Genomic DNA, 22,767 nt, shown 5'->3' with positions numbered 1-22,767 from the left:
TGTTTTTTTGCTCAAGGCTAGAGGAGCCACAGCTTCACTTCTGGACTTCTTTTTTGTACCTTGTTCGTGATCAGAGTCTCATGGATGCCCTTGCTTTGAACCATGATGCTCAGATCTTAGCCTCCTGAGTAGCTAGGATTACAGGCGTGAGCCTCTGAGCTGCTGGCTACTCCACTATTCCGTAGGGCCTCATGATTTCTGGTTGGACACATTTTGCATTAGAGTGGCATCAGCAGACTTTGACTGTGTTTTCGCTTCTTGGCTGTGTTGTATCAGCAGAAGTATGACAGGTCTGGTCGTGGAGCAGCCCTGCAGAGTCCTGAGAGCCCCACATCCAACTGCTCCCTTCCTGCTCCCCCCTCCCTCCCGGCCCCAGCTGTCTCTCTCTCTCTCTCCCTTTCCCTTTCCCAGCTGTTGCTCACAGAGGCATGACATCTGGCTCAGAAGTAGATCTAAATTAATAATCTAGACTTTATTATTTAAAGCCAAAGGATGTGGAAACTTAATTTAAACCCAAACAACCCAAATATTGACTTTGCTCTAAGCTCATAAAGTGCCTGTCTTTAAAGCCTATTTGTATTTAGGTAATGGAGCCCAGCTCCCTTAGCTTTCATTCATTGGTTCTAAAGTTAGGAAAATATAAGGAATGCACTTTTAAACTAAATATTTAAAAAGACATTGTAGGTGGGTGCCAGGGGCTTATGCCTGTAATCCAAGTTACTCAGGAGGTTGAGATCTGAGGATTACAGTTGGAAGCCAACATGGGCAGGAAAGATCATGAGACTCCTATCTCCAATTAACCACCAAAAAGCAGGAAGTGGAGCTGTGGCTCAAGTGGTAGAGCACCAGCCTTTAGCATAAAAGCTGAGACATAGTGCCTAGACCCTGAGTTCTGCTCCAAGACCAGTATTTCTCTCTCTCTCTCTCTCTCCCTCTCTCTCTCTGTCTCTTTGTGTTACCTCTGTAACCTTTATACCTCTTATATACTTGCCTGGTGGCATATAGCTAAGATGAATGGATAAAACTGAAATGATAGTACCATCAGCTCATGGATTAAATGAGCTACATGGGCAAACAGTGGAGCCTTACATGGAGTTCTCAATTGCTACAGTAATTGTGTCACATATTTCTATTACATATCATTCTTGTTTATCTACAACTCCATTAAATGCAGAGATGAATGCAGTTTGTTTTATGTGTGACATCAAGTCACAATCCTTGCTATGTAATAAAGATTTAGCTGATATTTGAGTGATTGTCAAATTGTGCTTCAAAGTTGCTTATCCAACTTGACAGAAAAAAATTTATCAAGAGAAGGAACTGGTCTCAAAACTTCCAATCCATTGATTTGTCAACCTTGAGGACGATCGTGTGTGTGTGTGTGTGTGTGTGTGTGTGTGTGCGGGGTCCTGGGGTTTGAACTCAGGGCCTGGATGCTCTGAGCTTTTTTATGTGTGTTCAAAGCTAGTAGCGAGGATTATAGGCTTGTGGCTCCAGCACCTGGCTATCTTCCCCATTTTACTGTAGGATTGACCTTCAATTGCAAATAGGCCAAATGCTTTTTAGGGTTTGGACTGAAAGATGTATTTGTGAGCACACAATAGAGACACAGATGTATTTCTTAGAATTGTGAAAATTCCTGCCTTTCAGTCCAATTACATTTATGTGTGTGCTGGGAGAGTTAGCTATTCAAGAAAAATAGGCTGAATCTTTTGTGATGGAAGAAGCGTGAGTTAAAGTGAAGAATGGCATATTTTCAATATATCAGCTTCAGGGGCAATACTGTTATCTGACGGATTGTCTTAGAGTGTCAAACATCTACAATCTTGTTTCTCAACAGTGGCTTAAAAAAAAAGTATTGCTTAACCAACTATACTCTGTGTGTGTGTGCGGGGTGGGGGTGGGGGGGGTCCTGGGGTTTGAACTCGGGACCTGAGCACTCTCCCTGAAGTTTTGTGCTCAAGGCTAGTGCTCTACCACTTGAGCCACAACTGCGCTTCTGGCTTTTTGGTGGAATATTGGAGTCTCAAGGACTTCCCTGCCTGGGCTTTTCCCTGTCTCTTATTGCTGGGATGAAGTAAACTGAGTGAGCTCGTTGGCATCTATTTTACGGTTAATTTTATTTTATCTTCTCTGTACTTTTTAAGGAGCTGTGCTTTAGAGATGTTTTCTGGGTTTGCTTGTACATGCCTTGGAGAAGGACCCAGACTCGTGCTATTCACTTCCAGGCGTGGGCTCCCTGGTCTCTATCATCAGATGATAGTTGAGGGTTCCCTTAACTTCCTGATTCCCACGCTAAATCCTAGGCCCTTGATCTCCCCACAGGACATGCATTTCCAAGGGTCTCACTCTACAGAGAGTCCCACAAGGTGACAGCTTCAGCCAGCGTTTATTTTAGTGTAACAGGATAAAATTGGGAGAAATAGAAAAAAAAATTAGAAAAGGGAATCTTACCTGTTCTCTCTGCAGGAAATGGGAGTTAAAAATCTTAAAAGCTGCCATTCGCTTGCTATTTTTTTTTCCAGGTTTTAAAATCTGAGACCTAAATCTCTTTATTCCATTAACCTTATCCAAACTGCTAAACACAGCTGGAGATGATCTAATGTTTATCTTTTTGAGTAGGAAGATTTACTGACATATTCCTTTGGTTTCCTGAGTGAACGTGTCTTAAGGAAACACTGCCTCTCTTTCATGTGTTTGATTATAAAAGGTTACTTTTTATTTTTATTTATTTATTTATTTATTTTCTGCTGGTCATGGGGCTTCAACTCAGAGCCTGGGTGCTGTCCCCAAGTTCTTTCGCTCAAGCTTAGCGCTCTACCACTTTGAGACACAGCTCCATTTCCTGCTTTCTGGTGGTTAATTAGATGTAAGAGTTTCATGGATTTTCCTGCCTGGGCTGGCTTTGAACTGTGATCCTTAGATCTCAGCCTGCTGAATAAGTAGGATGACAGGTGAGCCACTGGCACCCGGCTATATAAAAGGCTACTTTTTTTTTTAACTAATAATTTTTTTTTTATTGTGAAAGTACCATACAGAGGGGTTACAATTACATGAGCAAGGTAATGAGTACATTTCTTATCAACCATTGTTGCCTCCTCCTTTGTTTCCCCTTCCCATCCCTCTCCTCCCATGCCCCCCCCCCCAAGGCTACTTTTTAACCAGCCATTTGTGCATAATCAAAATAAAATGATAGGACACAATATATTTATTTACATTGGTGGCCAAGGACACGGATATCGTGAACGTAGAAACTTGCTTTTTTTTTCCTTCTAGACTTGGTTTTATTCTTTAGATGATTAGTACATACTTCTTATTCGTGAAGTTTTAAGTAGTTTAGTGTTTTAAGCTTCATCATGATTCAAGAGCAATGTGGGAATCATTACTTTGAGACTATTTTAGTTAAATAAGAAAATGGTTAATTGCGCTAAAGAGTTGTATATTGGATTTTGTCTTCAAATTGTTGTAAATAAGTAGCAACATGTGTGCACTCAACACTCATTGAATCTCTCGAGACTTAGGGCATGAGGGAAATGTTACGCTTATTACAACTAGATGAATGACGTGCAGACCTTCCCAAGGTGTCAGGTCAAGCTTCGGTTACCACCTTTGAAGCACAGAAAAAGATACACCCAGCCTTCGAAAGGGAACATTATATAGTCAAGTTTTGATTTGTCTGCCAATCACAATGTGTAATGTAAGCAAATAAAGGAGTGGTGCTAGCTTTTTCTTGATGGCAGTATTCCAGTTTGTTTAATAATGATTACACAATTGAGTTATACAGAGTTCTTATAGAAGAGTACAGACTCTACTTAGCTCAGATTCCCACTGCTGGGCAATCATAGGAGGTTCTGTCCTAAGATGGAGACCAAGAGGCCTGGGGTCAGGCCCCGGGGAAGAAAGCAATAAAGAGGAATACATACATTTTGTGCATTTTTGCTCAACGCTAATACTCTACCACTTGAGCCACAGCTCCATTTCAGGTTTTTTTTTTTTTTTAGTGGTTAATTGGAGATAAGAGTCTTATGTGGAGTTTCCTGCCATCGCTGACTTTGAACCTCGATCCTCAGATCTCAGCCTTCTGAGTAGCTAGGATTACACCAGCACTGGTCTCTTAAACCTTTTTTTTGAATCCCTCTTAGAGTGTGTATAGACTAGAGGCTGACCAGTGATGATCAAAGTCAGCTAATAGATGGGTTTTATTTGGTTTCATGGTAATCCAAAACCTGTTTCAAAATAACTAATATTTCAAAGCTAAGGAGATATCCTTTGGAAATTCAGTGGGAGGATTGTGTGCATTCTGTTCTTTTTTCTTCTTTTTTCTCCAGTCCTGGGGCTTGAACTCAGGGCCTGGGCACTGTCTCTGAGCTTCTTTTGCACAAGGCTAGCACTCTACCACTCTACAGCTCTACTTCCGGCTTTTTCTGTGTACTGAGAAATCTAGCCCAGGGCTTCACGCATGCTAGGCGAGCACTCTAGCACTAAGCCACATTCCCAGCCCTCAGACGCCTTCTTTCGGCCTCCCTGTAGGGTGATTAAGCACTCACCTTTATTGCTGACCCTTGTTTAGGTTGGCAGTCCCTGCAGGTCACCTTATCTGACTGGGATTTGTGGTGGACCTCCAGGGGTAAGAAATCTGAGCCCCGCCCTCCTGCCTCCTGACCCTTCGAAGTCTTAAATCAGCATGTAACTGTCCACAAAAATTGAAAATATTTGGGAGTGTGTTCATCATGAACCTAGTGTTTATGCTATTTTTTTAATTGGTTAAAATCTGTTTACTGTGTTCACGGAAAACGCTTACTTCTTATTTCTGTCACCTCCCTGTAGTCATTGTTAATTTCTGTTTTAGTTCCTTGCAGAATGGCCAGGAGACAAACTTGCTTTATAGAATAGACTAGCTTGTCTTCAGTCTGGATAGGACATTTTCTGAAATGGATCAAACACACAAGGAGTATTTTGAGAGCCAAATAACATGGTGGTGTACTATCTTGTAGGTCCAAGAAGTCTAGTATTAACATGAAAGGCAGTTTTATTTGTAAAGGTTTCTTAAATTGTATACTAATTGTAAAGTCTTTTTCTTTCTTTTTTTTCCACAATCTTCTGCCAGCGAGTTGAAAATGGTGACTTCAATTGGATTGTTCCAGGAAAATTTTTAGCATTCAGTGGACCTCATCCTAAAAGCAAAATCGAAAATGGTAGGTCTGTTTTTATTTGGTTGTACAAGGTTGTACAAGGGGGTTACAATTATCATGCCCATCTAAGTGTTTGGTGATTCTTAATCGGCCACCCACCCATCATTTTCCCATTCCACCATCTAAATGTTCACTTTAGTACAGTTTCCTTAATTTCCCAGATACACCCATTTCCTTTGGTGATATTTCAAAGAATATTTATTCATAATGAAAAATCAAAAATAGTAACTTGTGTATTAAATGTTAAACTTCCAGTAGGTGGCGCTATAATGTTTTGTTTTAAAACAATATAAACTTTTAGGTTGATTCTATACACACACACACACACACACACACACACACACACACACACACACACACACACACACACACACATATCTTTCTCTCTATATACACCTGTCATCTATCTCTCTGTCTATGATTATCTAATGTTTGCTCTATCTGAACAAGTTATTAAAGAAGTTCCTGAGTCCCAGAGACAAACTGGTCAAGCCATTGAGTAGATTGCTGAATTCCCGCCATAATTCTGATGATGATGATGATGATGATGATGATGATGATGATGATGGTGATGATAATGATAATGATGATGATAATGATGGCCCCCACACTGACAGCATCATCATTTATTATCATTTATCAAGTGCTTATCCCTTGCTGCTTTTTCTAACCAAATACAGCATTAGTTCAGTATTCACATAGCTGTGAGATGTCGATACTACTATCTCTGTTTTACAGAGGAGGAAATGGAGGCTTATTAGTGGGGAACTCTCCCCAGGACACATACTAGGAAGCAGAACTAGTTCTTCAACCCTGATATGGGCTTCTAAACATTGCTACAACATTGCTGTATTTAGTTCCATTGAAACACTATGTAACAATGTCCTCAGTGACAGTAACTGAAATACTGAAATATTTCCAGCATATGTGTGTGTAGTAATGAGAATATACATTTAGAAAATTTAAAAAGCAAACCACCAGTGTGTGTGTGTGTGTGTGTGTGTGTGTGTGTGTGTGTGTGTGTGTTGGTATTGGGCTATGAACAAGGCCTAAGCACTCCTGCATAAGGCTGACACTCTACCACTTGAGCCACAGTGTCACTTTTGGCTTTTTGATAGTTAACTGATGATAAAAGTGTCTCAGATTTTTCTGTCTAGTCTGGCTTTGAATCAGGATATTTAGATCTCAGCCTCCTGAGTAGCTAGGATTGCAGGATTATGTGTGAGTCATGTAACCCACAAAATGTTTTGTGTTTCTTGAATGAACATGGGATTCAATTAATACTTTCTACTTTATTCATTTTTTTCATCTGTTACATTGCTTAGATAATAAGTAATGATAGCCATCAAAAATTTAATTAATTGAAAGTACATAAAATGAAAAGGAACATAATCTTATTGTTCTATCGGGTCATAGAGGTAGAATGCCAGTTTTCTTAGGGAATCTAGTTTGGAGTCATTAGATTGGTTGAGATTTCTTCTTTCTTCTCCTCCTTCATCTTCTCTTCTTCCTTCTTTTCTTCTCCTCCTCTTTTCTCCTTTTTCTTCCTTCAAAAATCTAGTTTTAGAGGCTGGGAAGGTGGCTCAGTGGTAGAGTGCTTGCCTTACATTCATGAGGCCCTGGGTTCGATTCCTTAGTACCACATAAGCAGAAAAAGTCAGAAGTGGTCTGTGGCTCAAGTGGTAGAGCGCTTCAGCCTTGAGCTGAAGAGCTGAGGGACAGCGCCCAGGCCCAGAGTTCAGGGCCCACAACTGACCAAAAAATAAATAAATAAATAAAAATCTAGTTTTATATTGCTCTCCATGTGTTTAGATGTGTTTTTAATGTGTGGGTCTCCATAAGTGTGTGCATATCATGTCCTATTACCTGCCAGATGATACTGCTTGAATCATGTTCTTTTCACTAGATAGACAACCTTGCCTTAGAGAGTGAAGCTAGCAAACAGAGCAGCCAGAATTAGAATCTCTCGGTCTTGAACTACTAAGTCTTCCCCTCCCTACTGCTGGACACCGATTAAGTAACCCCTGCTTGGTTGGTAGGAAGAATAGCTTGAGTGCTTGAGGAAAGTTGTTTTCTGACAGTCTTTCAAGCCCAGGATTGATGAAGCCTGCCTTGTGTACAAAATTACCTGATTCAGTGTTGTTTCAGAAGTGGCTATGTTGGTGGACAGTCATTTGGCAAAGTGGAAAGAATTTCCCTATTTGGCATTCACGTTGTTTTACCCAAGTTTTTTTTTTTTTTTTAATAGAGGACAAAAGCCACAACGAGTCACTTCAAAGTTTGTTTTATAGAGCGAATGCATGCTCTCTTTTGAAAAAGAAGAAAATGTAGATGACCTAATAAAAAAGCATGTAAAAGTAAACCTATAATTCTACTGGGGTTTACTAGTTTTACTAGTTGGAGGCAGGGTGTTGGTGCTTTTCTCTCTTTGCTTCTCTCTTCATTTTACTGGGACACATCTCAACTCTCTCAGTAGCATATGTCTGTGTACACATATATTTATACTATTTTTTAAACAAATGTGGGTTCACAGCATAATGACTGTCTCAGCGCTTCCCACTTAACATAGACCGCCTTTTGTGGAAGCAAATATAGATAGATGTAGTTTTTCTCATTGTGTAGTAGTCTCCTGTATCACTGGGACATAGTTTTGGTAATTTATTTTTGAATGAATTGTAAGTTGTTTATAGCTTTTCAGCTTTTAAAAACTAATCTGCCTGGCAAAAGTTGTATAGCTTTTGGCAACTTTTTCCCCCTCTAACTTCTTAGAAAGAAATGACTGGACAGGTTATGTATGCTTTGTGTGTGTGTGTGTGTGTGTGTATGTGTGTGTGTGCCAGGGATTGAGTATAGTGATTCTTAACTGTAAAAATCTTTAAAAATCTTTTTGGTCCAACTAATTAAATTTTTTTTGGTGTTAAGAGTTTATTATTGTATACTATAACCCAGTTATTTTACATTCAGCTTTTAAAAATGAAATTACAATTTGAGTTCTAGTTTGAAAACAAAGCTCTCTTAAAATGCTTGGCTTTTATACTTAAGTCTGGTGCTCTACTACTTGAGCCACACATTCACTTCTGGCTTTTTACTCATCAGTTGGAGATTAGAGTCTTTTGATTTATCTGCCTGGGCTGGTTTTGAACTGTGGTCTTCAGATCTCAGCCTCCTGAGTAGCTAGGATCACTGTGTGAACCACTGGTACCAGTCTGGTACATTCCCTTTTAAACAACATCAAAAACAAAAGCAAAAACAAAACAAAAATCTTTGAGAAACCCCATGTTTCCTGAGAAAGCAGGAAGTGATCTTTAGGGGTGTGTTAGTAGAAAAGTTGAGGTTTAAAAGGAATTAATCAAATAGCTATCGCTAGGATAAATCTAAAGAAAACCTTAAAATTCCTAGCACAATATACTTTTAAGAGTCTTAAGGGTGCGTTGGTGCCAACAGAGGTTAGCTAGAGGTTCATTGTGCCTTGATTCTCCTGGCTTTATTTAACACCTTTGCACTGATCAGGGAAAGATAACCCCAGAACGGAGTAGCTCTTTTAGGTTTCAGATGAAAAAAAAGTGTTTTTTTTTTTTTTTTTTTGGTGCTGGTCTTGGGGCTTGAATTCAGGTTCTTTCCCTCACCTTTTGTGCACTTGAGCCACAACTCCACTTCTGGCCGTGTGTGTGTGTGTGTGTGTGTGTGTGTGTGTGTGTGTGTGTGTGTGTGTGTGTGTGTGTGTGTGTGTGTGTGTGTGTGTGTGTGTGTGTGTGTGTGTGTGGTGATGGTCTATTGCAGATAAGACTCTCACAGAATTTCCTGCCCAGGCTGGCTTCCCATCTTGACCCTTAGATTCCAGCCTCCTGAGTAGGTAGGAGTGAGCCAATAGTACCTAGTTTAAGAAAATATTTTAAGAGGCAATCTTATTCTCACTTACACACACACACACACACACACACACACACACACACACACACACACACACACACACACACACACAGGGAGGGGTGTAGCTTGACACAGAAAATCCATTTTGTTTCAGCATTCTGCTCATTGGGTGGGAGATGGCCGGTACACCCAGGCAGGTGGAATCCTGGCTCTGTCTGGCAATGGGGTGAACCTTGGGGAGCTCCCCATTACCGTGGGATTCACATCACAGCCATTTAGCTAGGGGGGAGATGTCTTATGAGGCAGGGTCTGGACAGCGGTAGGCACAGAGTAGGCTAGCAGACAGTATGATTATGACTTTTATCATTAAGGCACCTAGTCGACATATTTTGTCTTTGGACATTGCTCTGCTCTTTATGCTTTTAATAATGGCCTACCTGGTGGACTTCTATTTAACTCTGCTTTTTTTGTTTGTTTGTTTTAGTTTCCTAATTTTAAAAAGAAAGAACTGAACAGCTATGTATAGAAGATACTTTTTAAAAAAAAACCTGGTAATTGAGAATTTCTGTGTGTGGTCTGCTCACCTCCTGGGCTGGGCCTGTCCCTGGCTAAGGCCATAGCACCATCTAGTGGCCAATTGCAGTAAGGGCCTGGGCTGGGCCTGTCCCTGGCTAAGGCCATAACACCATCTAGTGGCCAATTGCAGTAAGGGCCGGAGGTGTGACCAGTCACTTTTGGTGATCTGAGAGTTCCCCAGGGAGGTGAATATTGCTAAAGCTCCTGTATAGAGAGACATCCAATGCACCGATGATACCCCCAAACAGTTGGTGAGAGGTCACAGGTTATTTTCATTATATGTTGGTTTCAGTGAATTTGAAACAATCTTAAGGATGTCAAAACATCCTGCTTATTAACTCAAGGAAGTGCAGTTCTTAATATTTAAAATTGTATCCTCCTAGCAGAAAGCCTAATACACAGAATCAAGGCAAGTCTTACCCGAAATCAGCTGTGGCACAGGTGTTGGGAGTCTCATTTTGAGGTTCAGAGGCTGGCTGTACCTCTTACGAGCTATGTGTGCCAGGGACAGTTGGCGTTCCTGGCAGTGGACTTGAGAACCGGTCTGTGAGTGAATTCTCATGACTATCTTAGTGAAGTTCATGCTTGGGACATAGTAAGTGACTAGTAAACTTTGCATGTGATAATGATAGTTCTTATTATCCTGGTGTCCTGTTGCCCTATTTTCAAAAGTATGTCCAATGTCCTTTTCTCAAAAGATAGCCATTGTTTCTCTTAATAAAAGATAGCCGTTGTTTCTTTTAATAGTCTGCTTAGCTGTGTTAACTAAATTCTCTGCTTACTCCTGGTGGAAATTGATCTTAAAACAAAACAAAACAAAAAAAAAAAGAGCACAGCTGGGTGATGGTGCATCAAGCCTATAATTCTAGCTACCCAGGAGGCAGAGATCTAGAGGATCCTATTTGAAGCTAGTCCAGTTAGAAAAGTTTGTGTGAGATTCCAACTCCAAAATGACCACCAGAAAACAGGGCAGGAGGCATCGGTGGTGGAGCATCAGTTTTGAGGAATCAGAGCTGAACAAACATGAGGTTCTGAGTTCAGACATGAGTGAAAATGAGAAGTTCTTCAGCTGTGGCGGTAGGAAGGTGAGGGGTGGGTTGACATCCGACTATGCAGTGAGCAAATGGAGGTACGGAGGTATCAGGCACCCAAAGGCAGAGGCTCCCATCAACCTAGCACACCCGGGGAAGGCTTCCCATGTATTTAAAGTCCTTTCTCTTCCCATTCCTCGCCTCATGGAGAAGCTCTTACTTCATTGTGGAAAGCAATTGGAGCAAAGAAACCAAGCAGGAAAACAGACTGTTGTTTGTTTGTTAACAGAAGAGCCTATGTTTTCGTGCATGCATAAGTTGCTGTTTCTACACAGGAGGTGTTAAGTATATTCTGTGTTACCTGCTTGCCCCAAAGTGGCATGGCTGATCGAAATCGCAGTTCTGGGCTGGGCTTTGCTAGGCCTGCCTTCTAGTTCTGCCTCACATCTTTTGTGTAACTTTGGCCACATGTTGCAAGCGGTAGGAATCAACGGTGGCAAATGCAACTACACAGGCATTGATTGAAATATGTTAACTAGACCATAGACTCTAAAAGAGGGCTCCAGAACAAGGCTTAGTTCATTATCTAGATCATGATTAGATCCTGAGCTGGTAGTGCTCATAGGCGATCTAGAATGTTCCTGATTTTCCTGCCTGGAAAGTGTATTTGCAAGAACCAGGTAGGAAGAGACCAAAACAGGTATTTTGAGCAGAGGATGTTTAATAGAAGGAGTTTGTTACAGAAAGAGAGAAAAGAGAGGAGAGGAGAGAACAAAAGACAACAAGGAAGAATCCAGAACATTATGGAGGAAACAGTAGGCGCCCACTTCTCTGGTTTGCCGGTAGGCCCTTCCATTTGGAAGCCAACAGGAAAAACAGGGGGTCATCTCTAGACCCCCTAGACCACAAAGCGATGCCACCCAGGGTCAGTTTGGAGCTGAGAGAAAATAAGAGCAACACAAGCCGAAGCCAAGACAGAAGGACACGTAGCCACGGGTGCAGTGGGAGCCTCTGCTTCACTGTGCTGGCCTCTGGCTGCCACCCCAGGAGCCCGCCATGGTGAATCAATCCCTGATGAGGTCGGTCCGCTCACCAGGATGGCCATCCATTAGTAGACTCTGGATGGTTTACCGATGGGATAATTGTATAGCTGAGCAATGAGACCCCCTAACCCTTGGGGCTGCTAGGCCAGGTTTGCAGTGGTCAGACTCCCTGCTGATCACTTTGACTGGCCAAGACTAGATCTGCAGCCCAGTCGCTTCTGCAGCTCTGAGGCCATTTGCACATTCAGTGTCTCCTTTCCCCTCTGTAAATGAAAATATCCGCTGGGCGCTGGTGGCTCACACCTGTAATCCTAGCTATTCAGGAGGCTGAGATCTGAGTATTGCCATTCAAAGCCAGCCCGGGCAGGAAAGTCCAGGAGACTCTTATCTCCATTTAAGCAGGAGAAAACAGGAAGTGGCGTTGTGGCTCAAGTGGTAGAGCGCTAGCCTTGAGCTAAAGAGCTGAGGGACAGCGCCCAGGCCCAGAGTTCAAGCCGCACGACTGACAAAAAAAGAAAAAAAGAAAAAAAATATATCCACCCGAATGTTATGCTTTCAGCTTATTTTCCTCAATTAATAATTATTTTATTTTTGTGTGTGCTAGTCCTGGGGCTTGATCTCAGTGCCTGGAACTCTCCCAGAGCCTCTATGTGCTCAAGGCTAGTTCTCTACCACTTGAGCCATAGCGCCACTTCCAGTTTTTGAGTGGTTAATTGGAGAGAAGAGACTCAGGGGACTTTTCTGCCCCGGCTGGTTTCGAACCATGATCTTCGAATCTCAGCCTCCTGAGTAGCTAGGATTACAGGTGTGTGCCCTGCACACTTATCTTTTTTTTTTTTTTTTGTTGTTGTTGGTTAAAATCTACTGTCAGCTGGGGCCTGGTAGCTCATGCCTGTAATCCTAGCTACTCAAGAGGCTGAGACCTGAGGATCATGATTCAAAGCCAGCTTGAGCAAGAATGTCTGTGAGACTCTTACTTCCAGTTAATCATCACAAAGCCAGAAGTAGAACTGTGGCTTAAATGGTAGAGTACTAGCCTTGAGTGAAAAAGCTAAGAGACAGTACCCAGGCCCTGAGTTTAAGCCCCACATACACACACAGATCTACTCTCAGTGACTCTATTATTCTTTCCATTGTTATTGAGTCATGAGCCAGTTTTGCTGGGGATTATACGATGGATGGACGCTATGTCTCTGGCATAAACGTTCTGACTGTAGTTGAAGTGTATTTGCTCAATGAAGCATAATGCATGAGGGGAAATAAATCTCCAAAGACTCTTTCCAAGTTGGTTTGTGATGTGGACACGGGAGGGCTTGTGGGATGTCTTTTATTTCTTTGGCGAGGGCTGGAGGATGGATGTTCCCAGGATTGAAATCCTCGAGGTTGAGAGTTGGAACATTAATACTTAACAGTTTGCCTTCACCTCATCTGATGGTTCTATTGATGCAGATTGCATACATAGCACACTTTTCTTCCAGCGTCCCTTGTGCTCTGCCCTGGTGATGGTTGAGGGTTATGTGTGTCAGAGCACTGCAAGTCGAGAGGCACACCTGTTGCTTATGGCTCCTCTTCTCTTTTTATTTTATTGCTTTAAAGGTTATCCTCTTCACGCCCCCGAAGCCTACTTCCCTTATTTCAAAAAGCACAACGTGACGGCCATCGTGAGACTCAACAAGAAGATCTACGAGGCCAAGCGCTTCACTGACGCGGGCTTTGAGCACTACGACCTCTTCTTCATCGACGGCAGCACGCCCAGCGACAACATCGTGCGGAGATTCCTGAACATCTGCGAGAATACCACCGGGGCCATCGCCGTCCACTGCAAAGGTGAGCGCCATGGCCTGGGGGGGAGGACGTCACTGCCTGGGATGGAACCCCCCTTCCTCCCCTCTCCTCCCCAAACCACAGAGAACTTCAACAGAGCCAGTTGGGACCTCAGGAAACCATAAGGAGTCTGTATATCACCACACTTGCTTGCTGGGTTGGTGCTCTACCACTTGAGCCACATTCCAGCCCAGGTTTTTTTTTGTGATTATTTAGGTGATGGAATCTTATATAAACTTTGCTACTCAAGTTGGCTTTGGACTGTGATCCTCTGGATTTCAGCCTTATGATTACAGATAGGAGCCACTAGTGCTTGCCTTCTACCTGCTCATTTTTTTTTTTTTCCTCTATGGAACAGAATATCTTCTGGCCACTGTCTTACTGGCTACTAATGGGAGCCTACCTCTGGATGAACTCAACGACTTGTCGGGGTGGATATTTTGGGGGGGGGGATGAGGTTGTTCAGAACATAGTAATTACAGGCTTGTCAGATTTAGCAAGTAAAAATATAGGATTCCCAGTGAAATTTGAGTGTTACACAAAGAGTGAGTACTTTTTCTTTTGTTGGTCATTGGGCTGGAACTCAGGGCCTGGGCACTGAGCCTGAGTTTTTGTCTTTGTTTTTGTTTTTTTTCTCAAGGCTAGCTCTCTTCCACTTGGAGCCACAGCTTCACTTCCGGTTTTTAGGTGGTTAATTGGAGATGAGAGTCTTAACGGAATTTTGTGCCCAGGCTGACTTTGAACCGTGATCCTCAGATCTGAGCCTCTTGAGTAGCTAGGATTACAGGCGTGAGCTTGGCTAGTGAATACTTTTATGTGGTCTGTCTGTTTCAAATATCGCCTGGGACCTCCATTCTATATTTCATCTGAAAACCCAGTGTCAGCTACCCAGAGAGCTAGTGGCATTTGTCCTCGGCCATGAGACTTGAAGGAGGCTCACAATCCACTTTAGATTTGCTGGCCTGGTAGAAGATAATTTTACTGGATGTTTGACTTTGGTGATGTGATGTTGGCCAGCTTGGGATGCAGCCTCCACGTTCTCACACACAGCCACTAGGTGGTGCTGTTCTTTTGGTTTTGTGTCTGGGTGGGGTGGGGAGAAATGTTGCCTTTTATGCTAATTGGCTAGTAGGTGTTGGGGATGGAACTGTTCTTTTCCTGTGCCTAGAGCTGCTGTAACTGCCTTATTCAGATGCCTGTGGCTTTGGTACTGACAGAAATTAAAATACCGTGTTGTAGGCCCTCGTTTCTATGTTTAAGACTTGAGTAGGTGGAGGTACTTGGTGGAACATGTGAGCAGCAATAAGAGGGAAGATGTGATTTCCCAGAGGCTGAGAGAGAGGGTGGGGGGCAGGATTGAGTCCTCCTGGGGACACCTTCCAGACAGCAGGTCCTTGTCCCCACCCATCCTCTCTGGATACAAGGCTGGTGTGGCATTGGGAAGGTGGTCTCACTCACTCAAGTTACAGGGGTGATGGAGAATTGGCTTGTTCCCGGTGTGTTTTATTTCTACCCTACGTTTCCCTCTCTATCTCATTTTGGTAGAAGAAAAGCTAAGAAAAGCACCTGTGTTTATATTATGTATTTCAAATATCTGTAGAAAGAACTTAAGAGCTAATGGGAATATGGCAGCCACCAAGGTTTTGTAGAAAATACTCATGTTTCCTTTTTCAAAGTTCAGTTTCATGTTATTTAAAAAAACATCGTTTAGGCGCTGGTGGCTCACGCCTGTCATCCTAGCTACTCAGGACGCTGAGATCTGAGGATTGCAGTTTGAAGCCAGCCTGGGAAAGAAAGTCTGTGAGACTCTTATCTCCAATTAACCACTCAAAAACCAGAAGTGGAGCTGTGGCTCAGAGTGGTAGAGTGCTAGTTTATAGCAAAAAGATCTCAGGGATAGTGCCTACGCCCTGAGTTCAAGCCCCAGGAGTGACCAAAAAAAAAAATCCCCAAAATAAAAGTGTTTGTCCTATGATAATTAATTGGTCCTGCTAGCTTGTCAGTTTTGTGACATCAGTCCATATAATTTATCTGTAGATTAATAATCCATATGTTGGGTCGACAGATTCAAGGAAGAAGAAGTACAAAGCTTTCACTAAACTTCAGTATCTGTTCTCTCTCTCTCTCTCTCTCTATGCTGTTACTGGGGTTTGAACTCAGGGCTTTGGGCTGTCACTTAGCTTTTTTGCTTAAGGCTGGTCCTCTACCTCTTGAGTCACACTTCTACTCCTGTTTCTTTTTCTGGTTAATTGGAGATAAAAGTTTCATGGATTGTTCAGCCGGAGCTGGCTTTGGACCTCAGTTCTTAGAATCTCAGCCTCCTGAGTAGCTAGGATTATAGGCAGCCCCAGCCTCACTATCTTTCTTGATTGTCTATGAAACATTGGGAAAATAAAACCCTGGAGTTAAACACTTTTGTTACCAGTGTTCTCTGTATATTCTTGACTTTTTAAGAACTGTATAGATTTGTCTCATATTACATTTCACTCTGTCAGCTCCTGGGTGAGTTCTTATACAGGAAGGCCACATGTATATGTGGTGGCATCTTTTTGAGACTGTTATTTGTTTTATCCACTTGCATATACATGGAGGATTCTTTTTTTTTTAATTTAATTTTATTTTATTTGTGAACATACTGTACAGAGGGGCTACAATTACATGGGCAGGATAATGCATACATTTCTTACCAAGCATTGCAGCCTTGGAGGATTCTTTTTGTAAGGCTCACACCTTTGATTTAATTACAGCTGTATTACTTTTAATTACATACTTATCTACCATAAGCCTGTTAATTATTTTGACATCTGCCCTAATTAAGTCAGCTTAATTTTCTGGGAATTCAAGTAGCGCTCAGCATTTTAATTGAACTAGGAGGAGGAAGAAGAAAAACAGAGATGAGCTAGAAACTGACTTGCTGGGAAGGTGTGAAACCTTAGAAGTCAATTTGATGAAAAGTGGGTCCACTTGGTGGCTGATGAAGCATGGCTGTAGGCAGGCACTAGTGGCCTGTAATCCTAGCTATTCAGGAGGCTGAGATCTGAGGATCACGGTTCAATGCCAGCCTGGGCAGAAAAGTCCATAAGACTCTTATCTCCAATTAACCACCAAAAAGCTGGAAGTGGACCTGTGATTGAAGTAGTAGACAGCTAGCCTTGAGTGAAAAAGCCAAGTGAAGAACGCAAGTCCCAGTCCAACACACACACACACACACACACACACACACACACACACACACACACACACACACACACACACACACACACACACACACACGGCATGGCTGTGAACTCCTGGAATTTTCTAGCAGAAATAATGAAAACACACAGTTGGTACGACGATGTTCTTGTATGTGATTATTGATGTTCGACAGGGATTTCAGCAAAGTGGCTGGCACAATAAAACAATTGGAGTTTGACTTGGTATAAATAGAACACCATCAACCTCTTGTCACACTGTGCCAGGGAGCCCTTTAATTACGGATGCTTTAATTTTTTTTTTTTGGTTAAAGTTTTTATAGAAACTTAGTGAAGTGTTCCTATTCTGTTCACTTGCGGCAAGAGCTCCTAACTATTGCGTGCTAAATAGGTTCTTTTTATAGAATAAATTATAGACTCTTTTTTAAAAGGGGGGGAAGCAACTTCAGTTTCAGAGAAACTGGAAAATTCTCTCTGCATCACCTTTTTGGTGATGAGTAGGACTCAGATCCTCACCAAGGGCACCATACAACGTTTAGCACAAGGAGAATGCTGAAAGCCACTGATCTCTAGACAGAGACCCTGACAGGGGAACTAGAAACTTACTGGGCTTCTGACTCCCCTTCCAGGATGCTCTGTTGTGTTGTCCTATTTCAGGTAATTAACAACAATAGGTATCAAGGACCAATTATGTTAAAGGAAGAACCCCACTGAGACCGATATTAAGCCTTACTCTTTATTTATTTACTTTGCTGGTTGTGGAGCTTGAACTCCAGGCCTGGGCACTGTTCTGTGAGTCACAGCTCTCCTTCAGGTTTTCTGGTAATTTACTGGAGGTAAGAGTCTCATGGACTTTCTTGCCTGGGCTGGCTTTGAACTGCAATCCTCAGATCTCAGCCTTCTAAGTAGGTCTAGGATTATGGGTGTGAACCACCAGTGCTCAGGCCGGCTTTACTTACTTTTCTGAGGAGAAAGGGACTTAAAAAAAGAAAACAAGATGCATACATATGCAATATATATGTATACATATATTCTCTATAAAGCACGGATTTCCACATTGGAGGATAATTAGGAAAAAACCAACAGCAGAGGTTCCCAGGGGAGCAGTCATGTAAAAAGGGTGTGTGACACACTCATTTGGCGACATACCTTTTTCATATGATAACACTTCTGAAATTAGGGTGGGTTTCAAAATTGATAGTGTGTCATTGCTTGATTTTTTTTCTTACTTAGTCAAACTTATGTAATGGAGTATATTGAGCTATTAGAGTTGAGATGCTGTCCCAGATTTGCTGAAATACTACGTATTCAAAGGACTGGGAAGATCAGAGCAAGAGTCCTTTTTAGTATTTGACACGAGGAAAACTGACACAAGGACCCTTCAAAAACAGAAGTTGCTCACACACATGAAGAAATGAGGCTCTTGTCTTTTCCTGCTTTCCTTTTCGAACTTAAATGTTTCCACAGATGAAACTGACCTTGTGTCAGTTTCCCAGTTGGCAAATATCTTAGTGTGTGTGTGTGTGTGTGTGTGTGTGTGTGTGTGTGTGTGTGTGTGTGTGTGTGTGTGTGTGTGTGTGTATGCTGGGGTTGAACTCAGGGCCTGCCTATGTTAAAGACTAGCACTCTATCACTTGAACCACACCTTCCCGGCTGGCTTTTTTTTTTTTTTTTTTTTTTTGGGTCGTGGGGCCTGAACTCTGGGCCTGGGCGCTGGTCCCTCAGCTCTTCAGCTCAAGGCTAGCGCTCTACCACTTGAGCCACAGCACCACTTCCGGCTTTTTTCTTTTTGCTTATGTGGTGCTGAGGAATCGAACCCAGGGCCTCAGGCATGCAAGGCAAGCGCTCTACCACTGAGCCAACTTCCCAGCCCCCCCGGCTGGCTTTTAAATGGTTAATGGGAAATAGGACTCTGATGGACTTTTCCTGCCCAGGCTGGCTTTGAGCCACCATCCTTAGATCTCAGCCTCCTGAGTAGCTAGAATTATAGGTGTGAGCCACTGGTGCCTATCTTCATGGGTCATCTGAAACTTTCTTTGTGACCTACTTGAAATGTCACCCTCATCCAGTATTTCCCCTTCACAGCTGCAGCCTAGCTGAGTAGCCAGGATTACAGGTGTGAGTCACCAGTGCCAGCTAACCTCAGTCTAGTTTGTGGGTACATTTGTTTATACTTTGATTTTCTTCTCTTTTCCTCTCCTTCCAGCTGGCCTTGGAAGAACAGGGACCTTGATCGCCTGTTATGTAATGAAACACTACAGGTTTACTCATGCCGAAATCATTGCTTGGATCAGAATTTGCCGGCCAGGCTCCATCATTGGACCCCAGCAGCACTTCCTGGAAGAGTAAGTATGGTCCATTACCCTCCCCACCCCCAGTCCCCCCTCGCAGGAAGGTGGCAAGCCCAGGGTTACAGAATGGCTGTGTTGTTGCTGAAGTCTCTGCCTCTGATTGGTTGTGGTTGGCTTGACAGCTAGTGAGTTCTAACTTCGTACCTTTTGTATTTCTCGATAAGGTGAGAGTCAGAAGAACATCACAGAGCTGCCTACCCTTTTTCTGTCACTTTCTATGTGTGATCTGGCTACTGTGCAATTTTCTTGTGTCATCCCACTTGACAATTTTCAGTCTTTTCTTTTGTTTGCATGTCTAAAAGCAGAATCATACACACACACACACACACACAACTAAGGTCAGTCACACATTTGATAAGATTTGAACTCCACCAATGACTGATGAGCTGCTAATGAAGTTATGACTTCTGAATATAGCCAAGAGGTTACCAAAGAAGGAAATAGGCTCGAGCAGGATTTCAGCCTGGTCCTACCGTCACTCCGTAGATTTATGACCGCGTTCATTTACATGCATTCATTTCCTTTCTATCCAACTCCAGCCCATTAGTGGGAAATGTAACCACTAGGATACAACCTTTTGGTTGTTTCTTAAAATGGTACAACTTACCATCAAGATGCAATCAGTACTGGTTGATTTCCATCTAGCTTTAAAAGTGTTTTCCATCTATGATAAACTGAATCTTCATTGTTTTTTTTTTCGTGTTGGAATGGCTCCAGGTCACATAGTATTTCCTCTCATATAATGACTCCTGGGTAATTTAAATCAGTTAAGGTGAGTAAGCAAGGAAAGAGTGTAGCTAGGTGCTACAGGCCCATCATCTTAGCCATTCAGGAGGCTGGGGTTTGGGGATTGAGATGTGCACCAGCTAGGGCAGGAAAATCTATGAGACTCCTATCTCTAATTAACTAGCAAAAAGCCAGAAGTGGAGCTCTGGCTCAAGGGGTAGAATGCCAGCCTTGAGTGGAAAAAGATAAAGGACGGATAAAGATAAAATGCCCGGAGTTCAATCCCTGTAATAGTTTTCTCTCTCCTTTTCCTTTTCTCTCTCATGAACAATCATGAATTTCATAGAAAGAGGCCCTAAGTAAGCATCCATATGATTAAGATGATTTGAACCTGCCCTGAGGAAATCACTTGCTTTACTACTGAGACCTAGAGGAATGACTGATAAGAAAGTCATGCTATAGTTTGCCCACTAAAGCACAGGAGTGACTACTTTGATAGGCATTCCTATACAACTAGCTTTGGAATAGTTATTTTTCTATCTTATCAGCTTGCTGTAATGAATACTGAAGATGATCACCTTCCAAAGATTGCAGCTGTGCTGGGGCTCCTTGCTTCAGAGATCACTGTTGCCTTTGGGCTGGTGTTGAAGCAATTTGTCATTGTGGGGAGTGTGTGGTGGAGCAAAGCTGGTGGCTCAGAAGCCAAAGGAGATAGAATAAGAGCCAGAATCCCAATATCCCCTGCAAGTCACACTGTAATAACTTAGCCCCTTCCCTTAAGTTCCATTTCTTAAGGGGTCCGCCATCTTCCAATAGTGCTATGACCTAGGGCCCAGACCTTCCAGATTGGAGCTGTAGCATTTCTATGTGGTTGAGTTTGCTGTTTGAATCCTCTGCAGCTTTCACAATTCCTCCAGTGACCTTCCATTTTTCTGGTCGTTTGACTCCCAAAAGACCACTGATCATGTCACAGGTGATCAGGATGCCTCTTTTCTTCCCCTCCCTTTTTTCTACAAGCATTTGTCGAAAGCCATCAGGCAAAGTCACTGGGAAGGTACAGCAAAAGAGAATTTTTTCCCCCTATCACACTAATGCATTGGGGTGGGGGAGAAATGTCAGCAGACAAATACATCAATGATGTAGCTTCTCTGCTGATGACATATGCTATGCAGAATAAACCAGGGAAGAAGAATAGAGGGCGGAGGAGAGGCAGTTTTAAATAGGTGATGCTAAGGGGACTCATTAAAGAGGCATCTGAACGGAGCAATTGAAGAAGAGTGCAAATCACATAAATATAATTTTTAAAAAGTTTCAAAGGAGGAGGCTGCAATGCTTGGTAAGAAATGCATTATCCTGCCAATGTAATTGTAACCCCTCTGTACAGTATGTTCTCAAATAAAATAAAATAAAATTAAATTAAAAAAAAAAAGTTTGCTGATGACTCCCCCCCCCCCCCCCGCTTTTGACTAGGTTTTTAAATTGACAAGCAAAGAGTTTATATGTATTTATGGTATACAACATGGTGTTTTGAAATATGTATGTATTATGGAAGGGCTAAATGAGGATAATTTACATATTTACATATGCATTGCCTCTTTATACTTAAATCATCTACTTGCAGTGAGCACACTTGAAATCTACCCTAGTAGCAGTTTTCAAGTACACAGTAGATTGTAATTAACTCTAGTCACCATGTTGGACGGTGGATCTCTTATGCTTGGTTTTCCCCAACTAAAAAATATTTTTTTTTTGGGTCCGGTCATGGGGCCTGAACTCTGGGCCTGGGCACTGTCCCTCAACTCTTCAGCTCAAGGCTAGCACTCTACCACTTGAGCCACAGCGCCACTTCCGGCTTTTTTCTTTTTGCTTATGTGGTGCTGAGGAATCGAACCCAGGGCCTCAGGCATGCAAGGCAAGCACTCTACCACTGAGCCACCTTCCCAGCCCCTCCCCAACTAAAATTTTGTGTTTAAGGTCCACTGTCCACTCACTCCAGAGCTGGCCAGGAAATCACTATGTAGTCTAGGCTAGTCTTGCACTCACAATCCTCCCTCAGCCTCTGGTGTGCTGGGATTATAGGTAGGTATTGCTGTACCCAGCTAGAACTGATAAGCTGGTATTCATTCTTTAGAATTCTCCAGTGTTTCGGATCTCAGAGCTTTTCAGAGTTTGGAATATATGTATTATGTGTATTGACTTAGGACCTCTAATCTGAAAGTCTAAAAGGGGAAATGCTTGGTATCTGATACTTTTTAAGATCAATGACACTACTCAAAAAGTTGCAGGGTTTGGAGCATTTGGGATTTGGAATAAAGTATGTTTTAGAGGAGGAATGTTCAACATATATCCTTGGCTTCATTCCTGATATTTTCAATATGTGCCCCATCTTTTCTTGTTTCTTTCAGTCTTATTTTTTTTTAGTCCAAGATTGAGATATTGACAGCAAAAAGAAAACCAAGGTGGGATCGGAGCATGTCTCAGATAGTAGAGCAAAAAGTATCAGATACCAAGTTCAAGTCTTGGTCTCAGATAAAACAAAAACAAAACAAAACAAAAACACACCAAAAACAAACTCCTCCTCATGTTTGTTAATTGAGGCTCAAAGCTCCTAATTACTTGGATATATCTTTTTTTTTTTTTAGAGGTAATTTTTATTTTATTTTATTTTATTTGTGAACATACTGTACAGAGGGGTTACAATTACATGGGCAGGATAATGCGTACATTTCTTACCAAGCATTGTAGCCTCCTCCTTTTGTTTACCCTTCACATCCTTTCCCAGCCTTGGATATATCTTTTTATCCGGTCTTCCCAACTTGGTTTTATCTGGCGTGCATAGGATTTTAAGTTTGCTTTAGTGATGACAATGGGGTGAAGTACGTTGACTTCTTATTCCTGTGAGAGGCCTTCTCTTGGTGATCCTTCTAGGGTTGTAATGCTCAATGTGAGGCCTGCTGTAG

At 42.3% G+C, this 22,767-nt stretch overlaps 1 protein-coding gene across 3 annotated transcripts in view; it reads left to right on the top strand.

The window, feature by feature from the left end:
* The window catches only part of LOC138804446 (dual specificity protein phosphatase CDC14A-like), a 151,370-nt gene that overhangs the window by 77,972 nt on the left and 50,631 nt on the right, over positions 1-22,767 (top strand). For all 3 annotated transcript variants that reach the window (XM_069988704.1, XM_069988705.1, XM_069988703.1), the window contains exons 8-10: positions 5,108-5,195; positions 13,309-13,539; positions 18,937-19,075. In XM_069988704.1, coding sequence (XP_069844805.1) covers positions 5,108-5,195; positions 13,309-13,539; positions 18,937-19,075 — 458 coding nt within the window. The remainder of the gene's footprint in view (positions 1-5,107; positions 5,196-13,308; positions 13,540-18,936; positions 19,076-22,767) is intronic.

This window comes from Dipodomys merriami, unplaced genomic scaffold (genome assembly GCF_024711535.1).
Source record: "Dipodomys merriami isolate MVZ:Mamm:240054 unplaced genomic scaffold, mDipMer1.0.p SCAF_365, whole genome shotgun sequence".
Classification (NCBI taxonomy): Eukaryota; Metazoa; Chordata; class Mammalia; order Rodentia; family Heteromyidae; genus Dipodomys; species Dipodomys merriami.
Note: the sequence above shows the minus strand (reverse complement) of the source record. Positions and strands in the feature narration are given on the sequence as shown.